This window comes from Phasianus colchicus, chromosome 1, assembly GCF_987193195.1.
Source record: "Phasianus colchicus chromosome 1, bPhaCol1.hap1.1, whole genome shotgun sequence".
Classification (NCBI taxonomy): Eukaryota; Metazoa; Chordata; class Aves; order Galliformes; family Phasianidae; genus Phasianus; species Phasianus colchicus.
The window spans coordinates 25210876-25229981 of record NC_143436.1 but is presented as its reverse complement, the minus strand read 5'-3'; the positions used below and the strand labels follow the sequence as shown (position 1 = coordinate 25229981).

At 35.3% G+C, this 19106-nt stretch overlaps 1 protein-coding gene across 1 annotated transcript in view; it reads right to left on the bottom strand.

Annotated features, from left to right (window-relative positions):
* CTTNBP2 (cortactin binding protein 2) overlaps nucleotides 1-19106 on the bottom strand; it is an 80956-nt gene that overhangs the window by 7104 nt on the left and 54746 nt on the right. Inside the window, exons 7-17 of the mRNA XM_031615368.2 lie at nucleotides 17496-17646; nucleotides 16200-16454; nucleotides 13579-13696; nucleotides 10460-10735; nucleotides 9412-9507; nucleotides 8915-8994; nucleotides 7871-7957; nucleotides 7688-7787; nucleotides 5444-5596; nucleotides 4975-5162; nucleotides 2146-2324 (exon numbers count right to left, since the gene is read on the bottom strand). Coding sequence (XP_031471228.2) covers nucleotides 2146-2324; nucleotides 4975-5162; nucleotides 5444-5596; nucleotides 7688-7787; nucleotides 7871-7957; nucleotides 8915-8994; nucleotides 9412-9507; nucleotides 10460-10735; nucleotides 13579-13696; nucleotides 16200-16454; nucleotides 17496-17646 — 1683 coding nt within the window. The remainder of the gene's footprint in view (nucleotides 1-2145; nucleotides 2325-4974; nucleotides 5163-5443; nucleotides 5597-7687; nucleotides 7788-7870; nucleotides 7958-8914; nucleotides 8995-9411; nucleotides 9508-10459; nucleotides 10736-13578; nucleotides 13697-16199; nucleotides 16455-17495; nucleotides 17647-19106) is intronic.

Genomic DNA, 19106 nt, shown 5'->3' with positions numbered 1-19106 from the left:
CACCTGTCCCATCAACAACAAAAACTTTTCACCTTTGTCAGTGCATGGAGAAGTTTCCATGTTTGCAGGTGTTCACTCACTGCATATTTGCTGCCAGGGTAGAAAAAAGAAGCTATTCAGTCATGATTGCATCCTTTCCAGTACTCTTCCATTTCCAAGCTTGCCCAGCTTACAAGACCTTTCTATTCGTACAGCTGCATCTCTCTCACTCTTGTTTTGTTTATTTGATCTATGATGAACTGTGTTTCCAGGATGCCGTGGATTTTTCAGATTGTCTGGTTTAGAGACTGGGTCTGATTACAAAAAATTGATTTGATGGGACATGGTTCTTGTGGGATTTTAGCTTAAGAGAGAAATATTACACCCTTTTAGCACAGAAGTGAAGAAAAAATGTGTAGTAGGTAATAAATAAATGACAGTTGTCACAGCTTACAGTTCTCGAGGGAAAACAGCTAGGAGCATCAGGAGTAAGGCACATCTCACATCTATAATAAACTTTTAAAAATCAAATTCAACTCCTTTTTCTCCTTTTTTTTTTTCTAGAATGCATGAGTCATTTCCTATATATTTTTTGGTTAGTTATGAAACATAAGACCAAAAATCTGTGACATATAGCCGTGCAACAAAGTGCTGAGATAAGATTGATAAAAATTGTGTTACTCAGCAAAATAATTGGCACTGTTAATAAAATAAGTTGTACAATATATATTTAAGATGTTCCTGGAAGCCAGCATGTTATAGGCACCATTCCATGTGTCTAGAGTTTGCTTCTAACAGCTTAAGAAAGTAAACACCAGTATACTGTAACTGCTGAACTATAGGCAGAAGGTGAGAGGTGAAGTTATGTAAACTTCTGACATTCTGCAATACTGCTAACATGAATGGTCAGAAATGAATGTTGCAAAGATACAAATTAGTTTAGCTCATTTAATCTAACAGTTGACTGTTGATGGGCTGTACAGTGCTATCCTGTCTTAAATTATATTCCCACCCAGTGTTTAAATTCAGTCCTATGTTTGGTTTTCATTTGTGCACATCTTGATCAACTCCCCAGTGCTTTGATACAACTGATATTTTGGAAAGATATAACATCCTCCACCCCTGAAAATAAGCTGTGAAAAGAATCTCTTTCCTGTTGAAATATCATCATTAATTCTCTAGATCAAAAACAAGGGAAAAAAAGTTGCCAAAATTTTCCTCATTTATTCAGCCTATGCTCCAAAACATGTGAAATACGTGAACCAGCACACAGCACGAAACAGTTTCCTGTTCCCCCTCTTCCCAGCTGCTGGTTTTACCACTTACCCTGTGCTAACAGCCAGCTCAACAAATTCAGTTTCTAGATAGCTGTCTACTATGTTAATATACATAGTATATACATACATATACAATGAATCAGTGAAGTTTTAACAAATGCAAAAAGCAGCAGAATAGCAGTGCAGAGGAGGGGCGAGGGGACAGGAGTGGCTAATAGACTGAACTGACACCTACCACTGAGTTGCTAATTACATTTAGTTATTTCTAGTTACATGACTTTACTGTTAGGCGTTGTGCAGCTAAATTAGAAGTGGCTAGTAAGCACTCACTGCAGCTGTACTTTTTAATTATCACAGAATCACAGAGTGGCCAGGGTTGGAAGGGACCTCAAGGATCATGAATTTCCAACCCCCAAACCACAGGCAGGGCCACCAACCTCCCCATTCATTACTAGATCAGGCTGTCCAGGGCCCCATCCAACCTGGCCTTGGACACCTCTAGGGATGGGGCATCCACAACGTCTCTGGGCAGCCTGTTCCAGCACATCACCACTCTCATAGTAAAGAACTTCACCTGACATCCAACCTAAATCTTCTCTCCTTCAACTTAAAACCATTTCCCCTTGTCCTGCTATTATCTACCCTTTCAAAGAGTTGAAATTGATAATAATTGATTATTAGTAGACAAAAACTGTGTTAAAATGAAGAGTGAGGTGGCATGTCACCGTTGTAAAAGACGTTACAGGGATTAGTTAGCTTTCACTAACTTGCACTTAAATACTTCCAAGGATGCTGAGTCAGATGAGTTTGGGGAGAAAAATAATCACTACATTTGTAATAAGTATGTAGGTGGCACTGAACAGTGTTAAACAGGAAACAGGAATCTTACTTCACTGTTGCTTGGCCATGCCCTGGCACCACTGGACAAGAGAAGAAATGTTTTGGCCCCATGAGAGCTTCAGGCGCTCCGAGACGAGATAAGCAAGAGTTCAGCTGGTGCCAAACGGCGAGAATCCAGTCTATGATCTTGCACACAGGATCACATGGAGGAGGTAGTTTGCCTCTGAACTGCAGAAAGAGAAAGGAACGTTGACACAATTTTAGATCTCTGCTGCAAACACTTCCCTTGAACACCACAGGAAAACTTGCCTGGTTCCCCCCCAACCTTTTTTTCCCTCTCCTATCATAAAAGTCAAGTGCAAACAGTAACTGCTCAATCTTTCTCATGGAGTATACTGAAATCTTGTTATATTCTTATTTCCCCAACTATGTCTCCTTATCAACAAACTGACATGCTTCTATTCTCATGTAGGAAACAAAGAAACAAGTTGGAGTGCACTTTATTTTATGTGATGTTTAAGATTAGTGATACAACAGGCATCTACCATATGCAATATATATAATAAAAGTTGAGCATAAAAAAGAATACACCATCCCACTGAACAGGAATGCCTGATCCAGGCACGTACTCAGTGGATTTCTAACTTGGTCTTATATTTAGTAGCAATGAAGGAATTTTCCTTGTTAAAGGAAAAATCTTTTGTCCAGAAAAAATCTTTTAGCTCATGTGAGTCCAAATTAGTCCTCATCATCCTAGTTCTAGGATTATATTCTGGAACAGTTTGAATTAGAAGAAGCTTTAAAAGATGCAGTATTAGCACTGAAGCCAGAGCTCCTTGAATAGCTCCCACAGAATCTACAGCTGAACAGTTTAATGTTAATAGAGAAAAATACTTAAACTATTCCCATGTATCCTAATGAAACAAGGAGAAAAAGAACTTTTCATCTGAGAACATTAACATTAAGGCATAAAATAGTTATTAGAACACAGAGCAAAGAACTTTAAAATAGTCTACTGCTTTTATTTTCCATCAGGTTTTAAAAATAAATTCATCTGTTTTGTTGTATTTTTTCCCTTAAAACAGTCACCATCAGAATACATGCTTTAGAGAAGAAACCTTAATGAGACTGCTATCCAAATTCTGCTAGTCAGAGGTACTTTTCACATTGTTAGTCTCTATCCTATGAGACTAAGGACTGCTTTTAGCATAAATAAAATAGTCTGAAGATGACATGGCACACAATGCTATCATCATTCTGGTAGGTAAAGCAGTTTGGTAGAGGAATTTTGATCCAAGCCATGTCTGTGACCAAGTCAGAACACCACTGCTCCTGCAATTACCTGCTTTAGTGTATTGCTTGGCCTTGTGCTCAGCTGAGGACAAGTCCTTCTCTCTCATCTCAAATGATCTAGAATCAAAGTGCTCCTGTCCTTAGATCAGGCTTAGATCCCACTTTAGATCTTCTCCAGCGTAGGTTTTATTCTTAAGCTTTTCTCCTCAAGTGCATGGAGAATTCTGATACGCACTCATATTGCACTGTCCTCTGGTCTATATCTCATTTCAACACTACTGTGTGTTTGCAAGACAGCAGTTTCAACCATCCCACCTCCTTGCCCACACGCAATTGCTACTTGCTGTCATTCTTTGCAAGGAGTCTGGAAACCATTCAGACCCTCAGCCAGACAGTGACTCATGGTTTCTGCCTACCACATCAGTACAGACATAAAGATTTAACACTTGCAGAATAAAAGTAAACATGACTAAAAAGATCCTGAAAAAAATGTAATCTAAATAATCTGTTAAGAGTTTAATTGATACATTCCACTTTACTCTCTATTTATATTCTGTATCCCTGTTTCTGGTAATCAAAGAATATTTAGGACTGTTTTAAAACTTTCTCATTATCATGACTGAAATTTCATCTCTTCGATCTCTCCAAGTCAGTAAGCTCTTATAGATGAGAACTGTGGCACAGGGTGAAAAGGATGACATCTCCAAGGATAACTAAGATACGTACAGCTGTACACTCAACTGACACTAGTTCTGCTGTCCCAGATCAGGACTCTTTACTACTGACAGTTTTTTCTATTCCTAGAACAATTTCCCTTTTAAAGTCTGTCCAAAACTCTGCTGCCAAGATTATCTTCCTTTGCAGCTGTTCTGATTAAACTCCCCCTCCCATTCTCTAACACTGCCTGACTGTCTGCAATAGCTGCTATCACACAGGAATGTTTTTTTTTTTCCAAATAACATTCAAAATTACTGTTCTGCTTTTGGCCACATCTATCTTTTCATTTCCTATCCCCATTTATTTATTCATTTTAAAACAGGCATCCATCTTTATTCTCTTTTGGACTTTGTTGCAACTTCAGCAGGCCAACTGGCTCAAAATGACCTCCCAAATGGTGTTTTTCACCCTTCTTTCCCATTGAACTGCTTATTAAAACTCTTTTAGCTGCATAAAGCTTACACAATACACACAGAGCATATAACTATCTTACTTGTGATGTACAAAGTAAATTCCTTGAGAGAGGGATTTTACATTTGCTGAACAGATTCTTACTCATCATACTCACACAAAAAAAGAAAAAAATGATTAAGCATATTTCATACAACAGATAAGTAACTATAAGCAGTATCATTATCGCAGCCAATCAATGCCAGGCAACCACAGACAGACACCCTCCTATATTAAAGTCAAGCACAACATTTACAGATATTCCATATATTCCTGTAAATAAATGTGTTTTTATTTTGGTTTGCTTTTTTTTCCCTGAAATAATTCAGTTATCTGATCAGCTTTTGACATTACCACTGTAGGCAGTTCAGACTTGGTGAAGAACAAAATCAGAGAAGCTGATTCAAGTTCTGCTTACCTTGTTTATAACCTTCCTTCTTAAAAACCTCTGAAGCAAGCCACACATTGGTTCTCCATCCCACCTAAGCTGAACCCAACGGAAGTGCTGCTGGACTAGCAGGTCAGATCCATGAAGATGGCACTTGGCGATTGTCCCCAGTAAAAAGCAGTTCTCATGAAAGTAAAAGGCACCAGAAGCTCCATTTGCTAAAAGTGAACCATTACAAATTTTACTGAAATACTCAAATGTTTCTGCATTTCATATAAAAGCAAGAAGCAGTCACTTTATTTGAAAGAAAAAAATAACACAACATATAAATTACCCTTAAAATTTAACATGGTGTATTTAACCAATTGTATTTTTCAATATAAGAAAAAAAAAAACAGAACAAATTATATTTTTCTTTTCTAAATTCCCCGTTTTTCACTTATTATAATACAGCTGATCTGCAATAAAAACATTTATTCAACTCAAGTTCTTTAAATACCTCTTTGAATAGTGCAAGAGTTTTCTGAACTACGATTCTCAAGAGGTGCCAGAAAATCTCCGAGTAATTCAGATAAAGATGCTCTCTCCAGATTTTCTAAAATCACAATGGTTGTCTTGCTTACAGGAGGCTGTTTAACTGGAACCAGACAAGCTGAAATATAAAAATCTCATGAATGCTTACTTATAAAAAAGTATTGTTATTTATGTACACAGTTTCTACAGATACTCACACAAAGCAATTGTTTTTCCAATTTTTTGCCTCTTAACAAGTTCAGAGGAAGCTGTACAATGTTCAAAATTAGATGTATGAAAACAATGGAAAGAATCTCATACAGTACAGTAATAAAAAAAAACGAAAGCCATTATTAAAAAAAGAACACCAAAATTCATATATAGAAAAGACTTCCATAAATAAATAGCAAAATAGCAAAGATATCTGGAAACATTTATTTCAATTGCTACTACTTCATCCTAAAATTTTGACATCTACTCTTCATTTCATGTAGTGATAAATGGATACAGAATATTCAGGGAATATTCTACATTCATAAAAAACTTAATCATTCTGAAAGATTAACTGCTTGTTTGCTACTTTTCTCTCTTCAGAAGATCCATCAGTATCTCTAAGAATCATCTAACTAATCAGAGAGAGTTTGAGGCACAATTACAAACAGCATCACCTGAATCTAATAAGCATTATAATGATACATTATTTCATATTTCAGTTTTGCTCCTGACTTCAACAGCGTATGGTGAAATCTAAACAAGGAACATGTTGAGTAATAACTCAAAATCAGAATGGCTAGCAGTTGTAACAATTTGTGAAATTAAAAAAAAATTAATGTGCAAAAGTCAGAGGAGACCATAATCTTCATCATAATATACAAAGCACAAGCACACAGAAATTCTGGAAAAAAAAGGGTCCATCAAATTATGTATTCTCAGCTTGTTTTGTTTAGGCAAAAAACAAACTCTGTTAGAGGACAAAAATGCACTCCAAATACATGCTAGGCATACATTTGTTGTAAATATGACAAAGGGGAAAGAGTTACTAAAAGGAAGTAAGCACAGAAGAAATCAAGAAACCAAAGAGATACAAACTGGACTCTAAAACTCAGGCTGTCAACCAGATTGGGAAAAAAAAATATTAGGAGAAAGTTGCAAAGGGGGTGAATGCAGATACAAAGCTGAGAATTGCTTTCAAACAGCCAAACTGTATTTGAGCCAAAGATAATTTGAACAGTGTTAAAGAGAAAAAATCATATCAGCCTTCAGGTTCTTATATAAATGATCTCTGCGTAGTATATTATACTATATATTACATTTTTTCTGTCATTTTATCTATAGCATATATTGCTAGATATTATTATTATATAGTATATTATTACTGTATAGTTGATATTAAGCCAAAATAAATCAGAGCTCAAATGTATGGGTAAAATGCATTTGTATGCATTTGTATGAACAAGTATGGCAGAGAAAATTTACCTCGTCTTTCACTTCCATTCCTTCATTTATCTATTTTTAAATAATTTTTCATTTTTTAATGCCCTCCCTTCTACACTTGACCAACCCATATGGACCCATTCTTCTGGTTCCATACTTATTTTCCCCGTTTTCACTGACATTTGGCTTATCTGAACTCTTTTCTTACTCTTACCAGTGGTTCACACTAATTTACACAGGTGAAACCTATGGATCACTCTAAGAGAACTTTATTGTGGAGCACCCAACTAAAGATACTTTAGTCTACATGCAACTATTCACATCCATTAATAGAAAGTTATTCATTTTAACAGAATTACAACTTTGCCCTTTACCAACATACACATAATACAAGCAAAATAACATTTGTCTGCCCAGGTGACAAAAATTTGGCATAGGACAACACTTAAGCATCTAGTAAACAACCACATATCAAAAAGAAGTGATCTGGCTTTTTAAGAATTCCTTCTCTGCTTCTGCAGAGCTAGCAATTATAACTCCCCTAATACATACGTTTTGAAACATTGGCTACAATTAGGCAATAATAGATTTTTTTCTGATTCAGTACATTTGAACCTTAGCTCTACTTCAAAGTTTAGACTCTTACCATTACCATTTTCGCCAAGTACCTAGAAAAGGATGACTTCTGTTAAAACACGCCGCTCACTAAGCAAAATGTTTTAATGTATTTCTTTTCTTTGTATGAACAAAAAATTTCCTACCAAATACTGACATCAGACTGATGAAATAAGCTTACCACTACTGATGAACAATTCTGCAAGCTGCTCCTTGGAGAAACCAGCATCCACTTCCACTTTAATGATATCACATGTAGATCCTGCAGCCACTTGTTTTTGCTGTGTTGAAAATGTATGGATTTGGTGAAATGGTGAATACTCCAATTTACAAACTAACTAACTTTGTGTGTTTGTGTTAATACCTTCATGCAGGCTGCTATCTGATACGCTATATAGTCTTGCAAACTCCCTTCTGGACCATGGAAGATGACATTATGGTATTGTTCAACCTATAGATAAACAATACATTATTCTTGGAAGTTCACAGATTCAGAGTTCTTTTAGTCAGATTTAAAATATACAATGTTTGTATGACACATATTTTAAATATTCTTCACAGCTATTCTTCTAAACAACAAAATTCTATCCAAGTACACAGCCAAATTTATGCAGACTTTAGACTTGATAATTAATGTTAACATGCATTACCCAATTATCCCTACATTTTCAGATACTAAATAACTTCTGAGAGCTACGAAATCTACCCATTTATCATCAACATCAGATGTATATATATGTATATATATATGTATTATACTGATATATATATACACATGTATATATATATATGTATTATACCTAGGTCACTCTGAAAGTAATGTCTTTTCTTAATAAGTGCTTCCATGTTAGAAGTCATTTTGTCAGACTGCCCCTCTGCTGCCATCTATCACATAGCAACAGAATTTAATGAAATATTGGTGGAAAGGTTCAACCTCTACTATCATACTGCCAACATCCACTTCTGATGTTGTGGGCCAACATAATAAAATGGGAGGCATTTTCTCTGTAGCAGCCCTCAAGCATATATAAATATATAAATAAAGCTGTTCATAAAATCCAGGTCTCAACTGCTTACATGAATTCTTACTTACTTTTTCCTAGAAAGCTGTAATTATGTAACTTTGTAAGGAAATAAGATATAAAAGAGCTTTTAATATACTTTCTCGAGCAGCTCAGTTTATCAGGTGGCAGTATTTAAAGAATGAAATGAATATCCTTATGTGACTACAATTACTGGGAGAAGGTTTAAGGGGAATTTTATTTTAACATAACAACTTTTGTCCTACTTCATTTTTTTAGAAATCTTTGCATTCTTTCATAGACTAGAAGATTACTTTTTAGTCACCTCTATTAACATAATATTTTCACATATGAATAATGTGGAGAGAAGCTACCATGGTACTCACCAAGCGGAGGTAGTTCTGAAGAGTCTGAAGATGGATCATAGATGCATAAGTCACACTGTTTAGGCAGCCTTCTTGAGGTCCTTTAAAAGAAAGTGATAAGCAAATAGCTTTAATAAATCTCTCATGTTAAGAAGTATGTATAACAGATACATATGCTTTTTATACAGTATCAACAATAACTTACTAAAATTATACACTACATAAATTAAAATAGTGAAGAAATTAAAAGCATTTACCTATCAACATAGATTCACAGTTATTCATGACATAAGTAAAACAGATACTTCTATACATGCAGAAAAGGTAGTAGGGCTTTTATGTGCCACTGCATTTTCTAAATGTTATAAGCCCTTTCAAACCTAGTTAAAGAATTAACAAAATATGATATTTCTGATTACTAAATGATACTGAAGAAGAAAACCAGTAGTGATTCTGAAATCAAATACTTCATTGAGTATTTTAACAGTTAAAATTGAAAATTATGAATTGAAACTTACCAAACAAAAACACTGTGATATGTTCAGCTCTGTTCTTCTTCAAAAAGTCCCATGGTGGTTGGGAAAAAATCTGACCTGTTGACCACGAAATGTTTCCTGTTAAAAAGAAAAAATGAGATATTCCCTTAATATGTAAAATATCCCATACTTAAGCATATAGAATTGCCTGCAGAGACTGTATACACTGACCAATTTGACAAATAAATGTCTCATGTACTAAATAATACTACTGTTTGACAGAGGACTGATGATACTGACGTTTTCATCCAATTAATAGATGAGTGAATAGCAAGACTGCCTTTACACCTTTACCTGTGATACAGTACCCTTCCAGTAAAACAACATAACTCAACCAGTCTAGTATGAACAGGGTTTTTTCTTGGGGAGGAGCACTTCAGATGCTGCATACAAAGTTTCAGTGGCCTATGCAGCTGTTACTACTACTACATTCTGGACAATTTTCTAACTATTTTGATCCTTTAAAAATATTTTCATATTTTACTTTGTTAAGTGTAACTACATAAAACAGAACATAAAATGTTCTACCTATTCTGATGATTTACAGTCTAGATTTACTGTACAGTTTGGTTGTACTGTACAGACAATAGTGTGGGCTTTGGTTTAACTAATTTTGTTTCACAAGTAATAAAGATACCTCTTTTGGATTTCTAAATGGAGTAAAAAGTTAATTGACTTTGGACTCATGTTCCCCCAGATGACACTAAATACACAGTTAAAACTAATGAATACTTTCATGCCAGCATGTTTAAAGTTTCATAGTCAGAACTGGCTTTTCTTCATCTAACATCTGAAAGATCAAAAAATGTAAGATTTTTTTCATCTTGTTCTACTCCTTTATAGTAGTACTTGAATAGCAAGCATAAAAAATGTTGTATTAACTGAATCTGTAGTCATTATAGCACTGTTTAAGTTCAGCAATTGTCAAAAGTAGCCTTAAGTATATTTTAAACCACGGGATGAAATAAGATTTCACAGTTTCAAGAAAACATTTCAGTTTTGCTTTTATTTAATACACCAGTATTCATACCTAGTTTGACAGATAATATACTGCTTGCACTGAGGCCAATGTTGGATTCTGCAGCACCATTAAATGACAGCTCTTCTAGGCTCCTCCACCCATCAGAAGCAATAGCTTGGAAATGATTTGTCACTGCCTGATTCACTGCTTTTGAAAAATCATCCCATGTTGTTTGTTTGCGGATATTTAAAGCACATATTGTATTTTCTGTATCAAATTCCTCTGTACCACAATGGGCTGGTTCAATGCCACTGACTGAAATCCTTACAGGCACATTAAGAGCATCTATTGAAAAAAAGAAAAACAGAAATGAGAAAAACTGTACAACTCAATAAAAATTATACCATTATACTTTGAAGATGAATAACATCTAATATTTAAAAGGAAAGCCACAGTGTGACTCCTGCTACAGAAGATCAAATGTAAGCAGAGTACAGGTCACCACAAAACCAAAGCAGTGATGAAAAACAAATATCAAGGTATCTATTACAAAAAATCATTATTATTATGATCACTTAAATCATAGGAGGAAAGACAAAACTTACTTACTCTTGTATTTCCTCTTTATAAACTAACTTCTTATAAATTAAGACAGATGGTGGGTTGCTTCTCAATGTTTCAGTTTGTTGTGGTTGTGTATGGTTTTATTATCAATGTAAAAAGGAATTTTTTGGCTCAATGGCAGAAGTGGAAAGCACAGTTAGTCAAGCCAAATGTCTTTAAATAAAAACTAAGATAGGAAATCCACTTAGAATTGTGTATTTGGTTTGCTAGTGAATAAACTGAGAAAGCATTAAAAGAAAAAAAGTAGAAAATTTACATACACATACTAGAAAAATACAGCAAAGTAATTTCATAGAATCATAGAATAGCCTGGGTTGAAAAGGACCTCAAAGATCATCTAATTTCAGTCCCCTGCAATGTGCAGGGTTGCCAACCACCAGCACAGGCTTCCCAGAGCCACATCCAGCCTGGCCTTGAATGCCTCTAGGGACGGGGCATTCTGTTCCAATTTAAATTATTTTAAACCTTACTCTTTGAAGACTAGAATAAAATTTAACAGAAGTCTATATGGATCAATCAGATGACTAAAAGTGAAAATGAATCCATTTTCAAACTTTACTGCACAAACAATACCTTTTAGAAATTATTCCTTAAATTGAAAATAAGTGCAATTAAAAGAAAAAAACATAGTCCAAGGATTCTAAGCATTGATAGAAGCAATTGGATTTGTGATATGCCCGACCAGACAGACAGGATATTAGGACTGACAACAATTATACAGTATCAGCTTAGTAGGCTGCAGATGCAGCTACTGAAAACTGGCTTCAGACTGACAAAGAAGTAGACCACAAAGGAGAAATTTCTATCAGAAAGTGAATTCTGTAAAATTGTAGGATATTGCAACAGTGGAAGACAAAAAATCAGAAGCAGCTCACAAAGCTTCTCTAATTTCTTGAGAATCACAGAATCACAGAATGGCCAGGGTTGGAAAGGACCTCAAGGACCATGAATCTCCAACACCCCTGCCCCATGCAGGGCCACCAACCTCCCCATTTAATACTAGACCAGGTTGCCCAGGGCCCCATCCAATCTGGCCTTGAACACTTCCAGGGACGGGGATCCACAGCCTCTCTGGGATCCTGGCAGCCTGTCCCAGCACCTCACCACTTTCTCTGTAAAGAACTTCCCCCTGACATCCAACCTAAATCTCCCCTCCCTCAACTTAGAACCATTTCCCCTTGTCCTGCTGCTATCTACCCTTTCAAAGAGTTGATTCCCCTCCTGTTTGTAGGCTCCCTTTAGGTACTGAAAGGCTGCAATGAGGTCACCCTGCAGCCTTCTTTTCTCCAGGCTGAACAAACCCAGCTCCCTCAGCCTGTCCTCATAGAGGAGGTGCTCCAGTCCCCTGATCATCTTTGTGGCCCTCCTCTGGACCCTCTCCAACAGCTCCCTGTCTTTTTTGTACTGGGGGTTCCACACTTGGACACAGTATTGCAGATGGGGCCTCACAAGAGCAGAGTAGAGAGGGACAATCACTTCCCTGTCCCTGCTGGCCACCCCTCTTCTGATGGAGCCCAGGATACCATTTGCTTTCCAAGCTACAAGGACACACTGCTTGCTCATATTAAGCTTTTCATCTACCAAGACTCCCAGGTCCTTCTCTGCAGGGCTGCTCTCAAGGACCGCTCCTTCCAGTCTGTATGGATGCCTGGGATTCCTTCGGCCCAAATGCAAAACTCTGCACTTTGCTGTGTTGAACCTCATCAGGTTCACCCGGGCCCACCTTTCCAGCCTGTCGAGGGCCCTCTGAATGGCATCCCTTCTGAATCAAAGAATCAATGAACTTGGCTGACCACAGACCTACACTGCACAACACGAACGCAAAAGAAAGTGCATGAAATACAAATCTACAAAGGCAGTACTTCTGACTCTGGAGAAACAGAAAAAGAGAATTTGTGTGTGGATGGATTAAGCTGTAAATCAAGAAATACCCAGGTCAGCACACTTCACTGGATTTTAAGAAAACCTAAAGAGAAGGAAGAGGACAGGTTACAGAAAAAAAAAAAAAAACAACAACAACCTTTTGAGAGAAGCTATTCATGCTGGTACAGAGAAATTGTTTGATGTTTTCTCTAAGACTTCCTTTGAATATTAAGCAAAAAATCCCCATAACTATAAACAAGTGACAAATAAAATAGCGTTTTCAAAGACCAAATGACTGTCTTAGCCTAAGGAAATATGACAGCTATCCATCACTCAATGCTTTTTCTGCAAGAATTAGAAGAAAAGATGAGAATGAAGGTCAAGGAAAAAAATAGCTTTGGAAAAATTAGTTACTAGACTTAAATTGAGAAATTTTACAAGGGTATTTATGTTTGCATGTGTACAGTGTACCAATGTTTCATACGGTTTAAAATTAGGTAGACATAAATCATTTAACACTCTCCAATAAAATTGTATCACAAACTTTTGCAAAATTTGGCGAACAATGACCTGCTAAGTTAAAAAAAAAAAAAATTATGGTGACAAAAAATGGATGACTTCCCTTTTGATATTTCCACCTCTTTGTGCCACAAGTTCGTTAGCAAAGACATTTTTGCATATTGCTGATAGCAATTACTTACTTAAGTTTTCTAGGAGATGTTTACAATCATCAGTAGCAACATCATGTAATGTTCGATTACATTTATCTTTTTTTTCAGCCTCTAGTCCACCATGGCTACAAAGGATTTCTAGACAGTTCTGCAAAGGTAAGAGCTGTATTATTTTCTTGTCCATTTGCTGTATCAAATCGTTCTACCAATATGCAGTTAAGATACCTAAATGAAATTCTTATACATGCATTTTCAAAGACCAGCTACAGAATTTCTACACGTGTCCAAATGATGTTCCTCACTACGCTGAAAACCAGGTGAACTGTACAGTAGTCTTGAAAGTTTCAAACCAAGATTTTGAAAAAGCACAACATACACAGCCAGGCATCTTCAGTCTTCAGACACCAAGTGCTGATCCACTGAAGTGATCAATTCTTAACATCTGGCCACTAGCTGATATATTCACATAAGGAAATAGAAGTCCTACAACACATGACAACGTGATACAACAGTGGCCATTTCAATACGTTTTGTTTTGAAGGTCTGGGCCTTCAAAGGCAATTCTAACGTGTAATACACACTAAATAAAAAACTTTTCAAATGGCAATCCAGTTTGTATTTCAGGAAGGATGTGAATCCTCATGCCTCACATCTGACTGACAGACAGCAAAAGAAAAAACAATTGTTTTAAAGTCACTTTGCAGGCCTCCCTTCTGGCAGCTAAAATTCAAAGACTTAAAAATATACGTAATGTGATTAACAAAAGCAAAGATTCATTACACTCAATTAGAAACAAGGTACTAGCAGATAAATTTGGATTGGTGCAATCATACTGTAAAAAGAAAAAAAATATCAATTACACAAGTCTTTCAGAACTAGAAGAAAAAAGCCCCCAGCTATATTTCAAATGTTGTTTGATCTTCGGACAGAAGACTGATTAAGTTCTGATTTCTAATGGTCACCCATTCAACATCTATATGGGTAGCCTGTAGGAAGCACTGCCATCCTCTGACATGTCTTTCAAGGACAGATATCCATATTAAAAAAATGCACCATAGCAAATACTGTATACATAATACTGTACTGTTAACTTCTGGATTTAATCACAGTAGAGAATCCAAATCTTGGAAGTACGTAGAAGCAGCTAGCAAAAGTTCCAGTTCAGAACAGGGAATTGTTTCAAGATTGGCTGCTGTTACCTATTTTACAGCTGCTGTAACAGAAAGGCTTCTGCCAGTACATACAATACTCTTGACACATTTCATAAACATAATAGTCATTTAAGCTATAGCTCCCCATGAGACAGAATTTTATTGCATAGTGGTTCCAGCACTTGTCAGAATGTTTCAAAAATCAATTAGCCAACTAAATGTGCTATGAAAAATTAATCAGAAAAAAAAGCAGCATATTTTCTCATCAGGTTGGTTAGTTAACCATCTCTCAAATAGATGGAATGAATGGAAGACAGCAGAAAGGAAAGACACTGAAAGAAGGGAGAAAGGAAGGGAAAAAAGAACAAAATATGAGGTTCATTTTCTCAGTACAATAAGAAGCTTTCTTGGCTCTGTTGCCTGTGATTCAGTAGCTAAAATGCTCTAACATAGTTCACATGTAAATTATTTATGCCTATCAATCTTGAAAACCTGTGCAGTACCAGCACTATTATATGCAATTATCATGTAGAGTTATGAACAACATGGTACTGGCAGTGGAGGTAAAAATTAGAGAATGGAGCTTAAGAGTTAATAGTACTAAAGATGGTTATTAAGCAATCTCTAGATTCTTAATATCCCAAACATATTTATTGAGTCAAAAAATGCATTTAATAAAATAAACATATCTTTAAACCTGTGGCTATTATAAATTTATCACAGCAAATTTGTCAGGAGAAAAAGCATATCTAATGACAGAATTAAATTAGCCTTGAAACCACAGGATACTTTCTGAAGTCTTGGACTGTATTATCCTAAAATTCGTTCTTATGTGTTTAGCATTCATTCTTCATTTTCTCCTTGGATAAAAATTAACAGTGAGATCTAACAGCTGCTAAGCAAATAAATACATCTCATCAAAAATCAAGTAAAATACTCCATCTCCAGAAATGTTCCTACGTGCAATCAGATCTGTCAGGTTTGTCCCCACCTTATCAGATTTTCTCTGTCCCCAAGCTTATTAACTGCTTGCTCAAAATAAGAAATTAAATAACATATTTTTGCAAAAATGTGATTAATATTTCTTTTCCTGCTGGGAAATTGTTCATAGTTTCCAGTTACATTTAAAGACAATTTAACGATGTCCATCTAACATCCATATTAAATACACATCACCCAATGAATAGACATTTAGGTAGAGATTCGCATCACCTTAGCTTTGAAAATCTGCATCTCAGCTAATCATATTCTCTGTTTTTGTTATTTTCCCAGAAGTATGCATTTAAAAATAATGATTCATCACATTTAAGCTGGATATTTAGCTTCTGCAGTTAATGATCCAAAGGAAGTGTCTTTCTGTCTCTATTAAGTCAAGTGTGTCAGCAAATTAAATAAGAAAATTAGACTTGACACTCAAGTTTTAGTTTGTCACAGTGAAAAAAGAGGATTTATCTCACTTAAACTCTAGCAGGTTACTATAACTTGTTCACATGGACTGACCTTAAAGCCTTTTGATGCTGCTATGTGGGCAGCAGTCCAACCCTCTTTGTCAGCATGGTTGATGAGATCTGCAGAAATAACAGGTTTTCTTCTAGTGTTACAGCCATCTTCTCTGCTCTCCAAATCAAAGTAGTTTGAATGAGGCTCCATATCAGCTAAAGAGTTCCCATTGTTTGGCTCTCCATAGTACATAAGGAGCTTGAGACTGTCAACATTACCAGAATCCACTGCTGCGTGAATGGGTGACCAGCCATCCTAAAGAAACAAAAGCAAAAAGTACACTTCCACCAAGCACAGAAAAATACCTTCAGAACTCATATCAACAATGAGTCTGAATGGAATACTCTGTTTGAAAATTAAACTGAAAGATAAGATTAGCATATTAATCCTTTGGGAAATGGAATTACTTGTATATATCTGGGAATGAGGAAAAAGAAGGAAGGAAATGTAGCACACTAATTTTACAGTTTTTTCTGTGGATGGGATAATAGACAGAGACTTCAAAACTCTTAGAAGAGTCTAAGTGATACTGGATTGTGTGTGGTGTTAACAGACTGCATCCTTATCTTATACCAAAGTAATGTGACTAATAATCAATAATCTGTATCCTGTTGCATTAACCAATATATCAGATATTTTCATGTATCATAACTTTCTCCCAAGTAAAAAATACTTACTGTCCAAAACCAGCATAAATGAATAAAAAAATCCAGAGTAAAAAGAGCAAAATTTACTGTGAATTACTGTTTCTGGACAGCCTAAGCCACACATTTCCTGTCACACTTAAAAATCTTCAGAAAAACTTCAAAAAAGTACCAGAAGAGAGCAGTACCTAAATGTTAACTTTGAAACAATTATCCTCCCTTTCTCCATTTCTTTTTGCCATATTCTTTCATTTACAATATATGAGGCTTTATAATATTGGCTAGCAAATTGTGGTGTGCTCCCTTCAAAGACAAGAATAATAAACCATAACATAAAAAAATGGAAGAAAAATCTAACTTAAAAATAGTTCAGAGTACAAAGCAGAAGAATTCTGTTTTGTATATCTGGTGCTGGAGAAAAGTCTGCAGCAAACATAAATAAAATCACAAGGAACTTGTGTACTTTACGAGATTTTATAGACAATATACAGCTTAAAAAAAAGAAAATATGATGCAAAAACATTATACTAATTTCAAATTACATTATATTTTTAAAATTTAAAGAAAACTTTGAATAAATAATGTAATTTTTTTCTAGGTGTTTGCAATTATTGTACAATGTAATCTAACTTTACAAACTATTTTGACTTACACTGGTTTTTACTGTTCGATCTGCTCCTCTTTCCAACAAGAGCTTAATACAATCATTATTTCCATATTTGCAGGCCAGGTACAAAGGTGTCTGTCCTCTTTCAGCAGCATGGTTAATATCAGCCTGATACATAATTAATAATTCTGCACACCTACAGCAAACAATAAGGTAGTAAAATTATCCTGTATTTGACATTCAAAAATGTTAAAACTCAGACTACCTAAATATCTAATTTGAAGAGGGCAAAATAACAATTGTATAGATGGAGATCAGCCCATGATTTTATCAATCACATACACATACATACATAGGCATATGGTATACTTTTATACTCAGGTACAATAATGAATTGGACTACTTTAAACCCATAAATATTAAACTACTGGATGTATAATTTTAAAATGTCAATTTAAAACATTTAATTTCAAAGGGCCAATAAAAACTTTTTGACAGATGACCAATAAAGCAACATTTCTTTCCTGACTACTGATTTTTAAAATAGTTTTAAAAAGAAAGCAAACAAACAGGCACCCAGAAACTCCAATTTCTCCGGTCAAGCTCCTGGTAGCTGTGTTTTTTGGTAGGACCAGCTTTAGATACCACTAGTAAACTAGAAGGGACAGCAAATGGAAACTACCCCAGAAAGATGTCTTAGGTTGTGTTGGTAGCAGCTACTCAATAGAAGAGAAGACTAGGTTGAGGGGTCAAGAGAACTTGTTTCTCATTAGGGGCTTGCACTGGATCCAAGATCCCATACTTCCTCATGTAACTCCAGTATTCTTCCCAATAGGGTTTGCCCCTTCTTCCCTACCTCTTCTCAGCATCTCTGAAGACTTCAGAAAAAAAATAATTTTAGTGTATTCTCTCTGCAGTTCAAACAGAGTTTTAATATAAAATAATGGCCATGTAATCACTTATGACGACTTTTTTTTCTGGATAAAAGTGCTCTGGAAGAGGTTATCTAGTAGTTGCTTCCAACTTCCAGTTCTGTTTCCTACAATTCTATGACACACAGTAAAACTGCAAAAAAAATAAAATAATAATAATAATAATAATAAATCACTGTGTCAACTTTCAGCTCCTCCACTTAAGAGGAAAATAAATCATCTGGACAAACTGTTGTTCACTGTTTCCCAGTATAAAGAAATGACAGAATTTTCCAATCATGCTGTCATAGAACACCCATTTTTCTAAAACAGGAGCTTCAAAAAATAAAAAGAAATTATGGTAAATACATTTTGAAAAAGTTCTTAGAAATATTGTTTGACTCACACATAACTTTCTGTTGTTTAAACTTACTGAGATGAAAAAAACTTAAACCTTAAAAAGAAAAAACAACCAAATCTGTTTTGATTGCTTAAAGTATTTGATTCTATCACTCATACAACACTTAGGTAAATGTTCTTTTGTCTCTGTATATAAATCACAGTTCTCTGTGCTTAAAAAATTAATGTAAAAATAATGTATTTTCTTCTCCTTTGGTGAATTCCTTAATGTAGCTAACAACATGAAGAAAATTAAGAAATTTGAAGGCATGATTCCTGTGCAGACCAATTTCACATTTTGGTTACTAAGAGTACACACGTTCAGCAACCTTAAGACTTGCAATTG